The sequence below is a fragment of the Scardinius erythrophthalmus genome (assembly GCF_964197995.2).
Source record: "Scardinius erythrophthalmus genome assembly, chromosome: 23".
Lineage (NCBI taxonomy): Eukaryota > Metazoa > Chordata > Actinopteri > Cypriniformes > Leuciscidae > Scardinius > Scardinius erythrophthalmus.
This window is the reverse complement of record NC_138243.1, coordinates 13,771,164-13,779,354: the sequence shown is the minus strand read 5'-3', so window position 1 is coordinate 13,779,354 and position 8,191 is coordinate 13,771,164. Positions and strand designations below refer to the sequence as shown.

General features: G+C 40.2%; 1 protein-coding gene across 10 annotated transcripts; it reads right to left on the bottom strand.

Annotated features, from left to right (window-relative positions):
• Positions 1 to 107: 107 nt before the first annotated feature.
• etf1b (eukaryotic translation termination factor 1b) lies at positions 108 to 7,091 on the bottom strand. Of its 10 annotated transcripts, none has more exons than XM_081354853.1 (12): positions 6,852 to 7,026; positions 6,399 to 6,507; positions 5,477 to 5,585; positions 5,156 to 5,331; positions 4,780 to 4,919; positions 4,557 to 4,695; positions 4,277 to 4,467; positions 4,063 to 4,192; positions 3,741 to 3,911; positions 3,578 to 3,642; positions 1,613 to 1,760; positions 108 to 1,535 (listed from the first exon to the last, which is right to left on the bottom strand). In XM_081354853.1, exons 4-12 carry the CDS (start codon positions 5,316 to 5,318, stop codon positions 1,453 to 1,455), a joined length of 1,230 nt encoding a protein of 409 aa, XP_081210979.1. In that variant the 5' UTR covers positions 5,319 to 5,331; positions 5,477 to 5,585; positions 6,399 to 6,507; positions 6,852 to 7,026; the 3' UTR covers positions 108 to 1,452. The 10 variants fall into 10 exon arrangements, with proteins under 10 accessions (XP_081210979.1, XP_081210978.1, XP_081210974.1 ...); XM_081354852.1 differs by having other exon boundaries at positions 5,467 to 5,582; positions 6,852 to 7,012; XM_081354848.1 differs by having other exon boundaries at positions 5,477 to 5,582; positions 6,852 to 6,967.
• Between the last annotated feature and the right edge of the window lie 1,100 nt (positions 7,092 to 8,191).

The window sequence follows — 8,191 nt, the reverse complement described above, 5'->3', positions numbered from 1 at the left end:
TAATTGACTTCCTCAACCTGAATGTGTTAATTTGGCAGGCAAACTAATGTTATCAAATTCAGAATCAAGTAAGATAAAATAGCTTTGCAAAATAATCAAGCTATAAGTGCAATTTGCAAACAATGAGAACGTTTAATGTCTGTGTCCAGATGTAACAAATGATTTATACAAAATAGTGACGGATCAAAGAAAATGAGAAAATATACAACATAATACTTGCTAAAATATTTTGGGCCCGTTATTTGGATATTTCTCTCCTTTTTTCATTATCGGGTTATCTGTTCGTTTTAGTAGGCTTCAGAACACCAACCATGCCATAATTGTTAAAGGTCCAAAATATCACTGATTTGCAGCTTGTCTTTCTAAAAACCAATCTGCTAATAAAATATGACTGGACAAAATGGATAGAAATTAGAGGCTTGTAGTCTGTGGCAGGTCTTCTAAAAGGGAATGAAACAGCCAAACTGACGTATACTCACTCACACATCACAGTTAACACAGTAACCCCCCCCACCCCATAATCGGTCCGAAAGGACATTCCCATGCATGTGTTCTGCCGGTAAAGCCGTCGTATACCAATGAGTGCTGAAGGCTCGAGCTAAGATTTTTTGTTCAGAAAGAGCAGGAGGCTGAAGTTACGGTCCAGATGCTGGTACACTGTGCTCACATCTCACAAACTGCAAAATTCAGGCACTCATATTGTTTATTTCGAGAAGTAGCATCTCCTGGGGGCTGAGGAAAACAAGCGAGGGAAATGTACTGTTAAAAGACGCTTCTCGGTCTTCATGGAGGGATGGGTCCAGTTACTAATATGGTCCATTTGAGAGCAAGACACGCCTCAACGTGGGCACAATGCGATGGGGGGAGCAGGTGTACCGCTGGCTCAGAGTGCACCACCACCACACTGGTTTACAGCAGAAACAAGGCAACAAATCAAGTCTGGACTAACCAGGAAATTAAAACGCAGGCCTGGCAATGGGCTTGAGGTGGCTGGGTAAGCAGCACTGGTCTAATAGTTTGCTACTGCTTTCTTCATACACTGAATAAGAGAAAATATAATACATTTGAATAAAATACAACAGCAGCAGATGCCATTATAAAAGGAGAGGCAAAAGGAAAAGAGTGAGGAGTGAGATTAGAAGGGAAGAAAAAGTAGATCTGAAAGCCTAGAGTGTTTTGTGAAGAGCTGAGGCAGGACAGGCAAGACGGGCCACGGCCATGATGGTTGCGATGACCAGCTAATTGGTGGAGAGGAGAAAACTCCACCTATTCCAGTCCAGAGATGGAGTCACTGTATTCTAAAGCCAGGGACACGCAGACCATCCGCCAACATCTCAAATTCTTATTCTCCCTCCTGCTGATTCCATCTCCTTCGCTCCCCTGCCGTTTGCGGGGTAGGTGAAGAGGGGGGAGGGGGATTTTATGTTTGAATTTTATGTCAGTCCCGACTACCTAGTAGTCATCTAAATCAAAGAACTCATCGTCATCTCCCTGGTACTCCATGCCTTGGAAATCCACCCGGTACCTCAAGATTCCTGGGGGGAAAAAAATTTATATTGATAAAACAATATTGTTCCAGTTCCTAACAAATCAACATCTGTGGAGTGCTTACCACCGATGCCTCCGAACCCTTTCACAAACTGCGAGCCCTCCTGACTTTTGTCTGTAACTATTTCCAGTGTGGCCCCAAACTTCTTGTAGTTATTGGCAAACCACTCAAGCAGTGGCATGCTCTCGATCAGCTCATGCTCCTGACCCGTCTAAAACAAACATATATGGTACCGTTAACATTATACATCGGCACACATTGGTTATAGTGCAAAGAAAATATTACGCGAAAGGGATAAGTGATCAGTGCAGCCAAGTGTGCATGTGGTGAATGCATGGATCCAACACTGATACACGTTATCTTTCTCAGCTGTTTACGTATAATTAAGACATAACCGACCGAAGGGTTAGTTCACACAAAAATCATTGTCGTTCCAAACCAGTAAGACTTTCGTTTATCTTCGGAACACAAATGAGGATCTTTTTGATGAAATCTGAGAGCTTTCTGTCCCTCCATAAACAGCTAAGCAACTGAAATTTTAACGCTTCAAAACGTTCATAAAGAGATCATAAAACTAATCCATATGAATTGAGCGGTTTAGTCAAAACTGGATCGCTTTATATGATGAACAGATCGAATTTAGGATTTTATTCATATATAAACATTGATCAGCGAACATAAACAGAAGCTCAACCGAACCTCCTTGACGCACAAGAAAAAACATCTTGCTTACACTCAAACGTGCTGCGAAAAAACGCGATCCACGCTGCCTGCCCCCTGCTGCCCCACCCAACGGCCAATTTTTGAGGTTGACCACATTACCTTGTCACAAAACAAATTTTTCTTCCTTGACATTTGATTTATTTTCATGTCTTGTGTACAAGACGAACCACTAACCACCAATAAATCGCAATAAGCTAATAATAATCGCTAACTTATTAACTAACTAACAACACCTCATTCTACAGGGAAAAAAAATCAATGTTCTACTCTTATAAAAGGAGTGCTCTTTACTTGCTTTCTGTGTGATTCAGTCACAATTTGACAAAGTTTTTGTTTATCATGAGACTGACTTTTCTATATATTAGGGAGTGGAAATTGTTAAGTCAATAAGTGCTCCTCTGCTGCCATCTACTGGTTATAGTGGTATTTTCATGTCTTTTTTAATAAAAGTGTTTGTTTGCAACAAAGTGTTAGTTCTCCATCTATCATCTTTAAACTTTTAGTTTAACAAATCATCAAATTAAAAAAAAAAGCATTAAAATTGATTATTTAGAGCCTTGAAGTGCTGGAAAAGGTGTTGAGCACTTGAAAGTCATTAAAAATGGCTTGAATTTCACTCTCAAAAGGTTGTACGAAGCCTGAGATGAATAATGTAAAAACATTTGACTATTTCTGCCACAATGCCATGGTTACAGTTAGTGTAACTACATTTAATCCATGGTGAATGTTGTGGATTCTATAACTTGTTCGTTCATGGCACAACGTTGTCTCGGTTTCCACAACTCTGTTTGATCTAATATCTGTGGTTTATAACAGAATTTTTCTCCTCACTGGATCTCCCAGCACTGTGTAGTAACGGTGTCGTGTGATCGAGCTCGCACTGCGCTGTCTAATATTGGTCAGAGCTGATAAACAGTCAGTGCTGCGCAGAAGAACCTTTAACATCCATGGAAACTTTCTTTTGCACAAAGGGCAATGCATTCAATGTAGTCTCAGACTTTAGGATCTGCAATGCATAATCCCAATAAATCAAAACAGAACTGCAATGAGCTTGATACTAATTGGCTGATAAAACCCTAAAGATCAAGGTTTTTAACTCAAAGGCTGCTGGTCTCATTTCAGGCCATGAGATCATCAATGTTTGCTTGAGTATGGCCCTTAAACTCAAGTCATTCAGGGGAAAGAGTTCCACACAACTGAGAATCTGCACTACTCTTTTTTTTTTCTTTTTTTTTTTTATAAATAAGAAAATCTGCTGTATAACATACAATTAATAATCTGAATTTAGCTGACAGTTTCACATACCTCTTTGTCAGTGAAATGAGACTTGTCCTTCTCCTGTTCTGGTGTCAGATAGAGTGTCTTTTCATCTGATAAAAAAAAGCAATGAAATTAAACCGAGAAAGGAATCATTTTATATTTTGCAAATATTGTGCAATTGCACGTACAAGAGTGAGGGTGTGCATACCATTTTCTGGTGTAGTATTTTCTCCATGACAACGTAGGACGTAACGCATAGTGTCCAGGTTCTCGTAAACTATAAGAATCTCCACCGCTCCCATTTCCAGCGCTTTGAGCGTGTCTTCAACTCCAAAACAATACTTCCCTGTGTCCTGACTGATCTCATCAAAATATCGTCCTGAAATCAGAGACACAAGTCACTACACAAGAAAAGAAAAAAAAAAAACAGCATGAAAACTACAGAAAGCCCAGTGTTTCAGGCCACAATTTTTTTTCCCAGCATGTCTATCACCTTTATCAAGCCTGTAAATGCCTCTTGGATTAACTACCTATTAGTTTCTTTTCTTGGATGAACTTGACATTGGAGAGCACTTCCGCTGAGAGCTCAATGGCCTGGTTGAAACCGTTTTCTCCTCCATATGATATGTCAACCAGCTTGAGAACCTTTGCTTGTAACCTCTACATGTGCAGAAGAACCAAAGTCAGAAAAGAACCAAAACTCTGAATTAAGTTCGCAAATCAGTTGACGCTAAGAGAACATACTGGATCAAACATGTCTGACTGGCTGAGCTCCGTCTTGAAGTCGGCCGATCCGGCAAGAACCAGTCCTGCCACGTTGACTTTGTCATTGGACACGAAGAGTTGCACAGCAGTCTCCGCTACCTTACGCACATAGTTATGTCTCTTCTCCATCCTCAAACGGGCAAATCGAAGAGCGGACTGTCCTCCTCTACCTAAAAGAAGGTTAAAGGAAACAAGTGGGTGAATTCAAAATCCTATAAAAGAACAAGAGTCACAGCAAGCGATTTGAAGACACGTTTACCATGTTTTTTGGGCAGGTCCACGGTAAATTTGTGCAGCACCTCCCTTGTGTTGCCTTGTAAAGTCCCAAACAGGGCACCGCTACCATCAATCACAATGAAGCCAAACTTGCTGTCGTCTGACAGCAGAGCTGTTAGAGCCTGTGAACAAAAAATGTAATAATAGTTGTTATGATAAGAATAGAAGGATAGATAGTTAGATAAACAGACAGCTAGATCATTTACCTCAGTATGGAACTTGTTGTCACATAAATACAAGGATGTGTTGATTGGTTTAAAAGGCTCAAAATCAATGTTTACTTTCTTCTCTTTGCCTTCCTCAGTCACAATGGTGCCACAATACACCACCAGGCCATTAGGAGGCACTGCAAGATAAACAGCAGACTGGTGTGAGGGGATCAGGAGAGACCACACCTAATGAAAAGATTAAATCAGGCGCCACTCTCTATCATACCCACACATACACAGCAAATGTGTATCAACTGCCAGTTTAATATTTGAACAGCACCAGTTTGGAAAAGTTAAACATACCAAGCATAATGAAATTCCATCATCTGAGAAGTTAAATGGCTCTTAGATTAAACTAAACCCACATATTTACCTTTGTTGTAGAGTTTGAGTCTCTGCTGTACGGAGGTAATGGCTCCTAGAACAGACAGTCTGTTGACTCTGCTCTTGATGTTCGAAGCCGTACCGAACTCATCGGCCAACATCTTAGCAACACGCGAAATCTGGTCCTTGGGTGGGATGATGAGGGATATCATACTGGTGCCATTTCTGAGGAAGAGGAGAATAGAACAGTCTGAGACCTTTTCATGAACATTCAGTACCGTTCAAAAGTTTGGGGTCAGTAAGATTTGTTTTTATGATCATATTGTGAAAGAATAAAAATTAAAATAAGTGTTTTATTACGTGAATATACTTATAAATGTAATTTATTCCTGTGATGGCAAAGCTGAATTTTCAGCATCATTATTCCAGTCCTCAGTCACATGATCCTTCAGAAATCATTCTAATATGGTGATTTGCTGCTGAAGAAACATTTCTTATTATTATCATCAATGCTGAAAACAGTTGTGCTGCATATTTTTGTGGAAACAATACATTTTTTTGAGGATTCTTTGAATAGAAAGTTCAATCTTCTGTAACATTAAGTGTCTTTACTGTCACTTTTGATATTGTTCCCTTGAACAGTAAGTTACTGAATGAGCATCATGCTAACTTTACATCCAAACTGTTTGAGTATATTTGTCAAGGTATATTCAGTACATTTGAGTCAACATTAAATGGGTAGTTCATAACTTAAAAAAGAGAAGATAACTGAGGCTGTCATTCTGTTTAACATTCACTTTCATTGTAAAAAAGATGGAACAAAACATACATACGTCAAGGAGACTGGTTGAATAGCCATAGTACACTAAAACAACTACAACAACGATGTTATCAAAACGTAATGATAAAATCTGACATAAAAAAATACTAATCTTCTCACACAAAAAAAAAAACATAGGATATTAAGCAGTCTCTCCCATAAAGCTCACGTCACCTCCACCAGCCCGTTTTAAAGCGGCATCCCGAAGGTGCCTGACATTTCAAAAGACACCACATATATAATTTCCCGCTCTTTATCCTACAATAACACAATATGTTGGAAATAAAGAGCTGTACAATAAGCGGTCTCGTTCTCCGTCCACCATGCTTCTCTCTACAACAGCTGTTAGCAAGCTGGTTAGCATGTGGTCCCCCCCCGCCAAAGAACGAATCAAATCGCACACTAGAGGTGTTATTATGTGTCATTCAACACCTGTATACAAATATAGAGGATCTGACAGAGCGAGCCTCACCCTCGGGCCGCCTCAAGGCTTTTGATCAACTTCTTAATCTTCCAAATTTCCACGTTCCTGTCCGCTGCGCTGGGGTCGTCCGCCATCTTCCTCGCGCTGTCTGGACCTGCTGAAAAACAGAATCCAACTTTAGCTTGCTAGCGCGAAGTGCTTGAATTGTCAGAGATTTTAAAGGCGGGTCATTCACTATGAAAATCTGAATGGATCGGACAGAATTTTTACTTGATTAAAAGAAGGCTTGTGGGTGGAAGAGAAAAGAGCGACTCAAGTTTGATGCGCTAGCTGGCTAACGCAGCCCTGCGCGCGGGCCTCTCGCGCCCGAAAACATCCCTGCTGCTGCTGCCGCTGCCACGCGCCGCTCGTGCAAAACCACCCTTTTACAATATTTTCTCTTCAACACGTGATTCAAATAATCGAATGCCTTATTAACAGACATTATAGCAGCGTACTCACAGACTAGAATGATCTGCTCCGCCGCGTCCGTACGGCAGGTATTTTGTGGTCCAGAACTCGCTCGCCGCTGTTTCCCAGTGACGTGATATACTTATCGTTAGCAGCCGGTTTGGTCTTGCTGCGCGTGGTGCTTCGATGGAGGCTCACGTGGGGAAAGGCACAAATTCCATTTAGTATCACTTCCTGAAAACGCCACGCGTGGGGGTGTAGTGAGATGCGTTATTGGAGGATTTTGCTGTCAAACAAAAAGGGTGGAACAATGACTTTTGGGGTCTCCACAGAACTCGGCGAGATGGTGTTTGTGGGTGATTCGTACGAAAACGTTCAGGACAGGGCAGGGTTGCGTTTCTCAAATAATGCATCGTAAAAAGAGTGCCAGTGGTCTCTCTACGATCACGATGCCTCTTGAGAAACGCAGCACAGTCCACGTTTCGCCCTTGATATGTTGTTTTTGCATCGTTTTGCATTATTTTCCTTAACTTACATTTCCCCTCCTTTATTAGGCTACTGTAATGCATTTCTTAAAGTGTTCATAAATGCTTAATTGTCATGTAAATAATGCCAAAACAATTAGAAGAATGGGTATTGCATTAGAAAATTAAGCACAACCAGGAACTTTCGATATAATTTTATTTTCAGATTTAAAATACATTATAATAATGTTCAGTACTACCACACACAGATCTGTTGTTTTCATGTTCTATTTGACATTTGATAATGTTGCATTGTGACATTTTTCCGAGAAACTGGAATTTAAGTCTTAAAGGACTTAGTCACAATGAAATCAAAATTGTAATTTTCTTTTATGGAATATTGCATTATTTATTATAAATTATCGGTGCACAATCATTATTTATAATTAGTATTACTCATATGCCCTCGTAATCTGTAATCAAAATAACTTCCTTGCAGTGACATATCTCTTCTCTTCTCTGATGACACGTTTACTGGTGCAAGGTCAGGACAACCTGTCATTCACATCACATCAATAGCAAACCCAGGACGACCTGCGGGGGGCATTCATAATTCTTTAGTGGGCCATCACAATCCAGGGATGGGGGGATTTGGAGATGAATTAGGGTATGTCCTCCCTTTTGCCCCCTTATATCCTGAGCAAACCAAAACCATCAACTCAATTCCCCATGGACAAAATCAAATCCCACCCTATTTTTATTTTTATTTTTATTTTTCAGTTTGAGAAGCGGTTTCACGCAGATAGACATAACAATAGGGAAGAAAAGACTATCACAACTTCAGTTTCGTTCCAACTTTAACAGTCCTTTTTAAAAAAGGGGCTTCATTTTCTCCAGGCAAAATATAATGTTTTTTTTTTTTTCTCA

Bases quoted from the DNA above. Each gene is read 5' to 3' on its own strand.
- etf1b (XM_081354847.1), bottom strand. From the start codon at position 6,484: ATGGCGGACGACCCCAGCGCAGCGGACAGGAACGTGGAAATTTGGAAG. The intron at 5,332-6,398 runs GTGAGGCTCGCT...CCTCTTCCTCAG, and splicing joins AGCCTTGAGGCGGCCCGAGG to AAATGGCACCAGTATGATAT. The intron at 4,920-5,155 runs GTAAATATGTGG...TTTATCTTGCAG, and splicing joins ACTCAAACTCTACAACAAAG to TGCCTCCTAATGGCCTGGTG.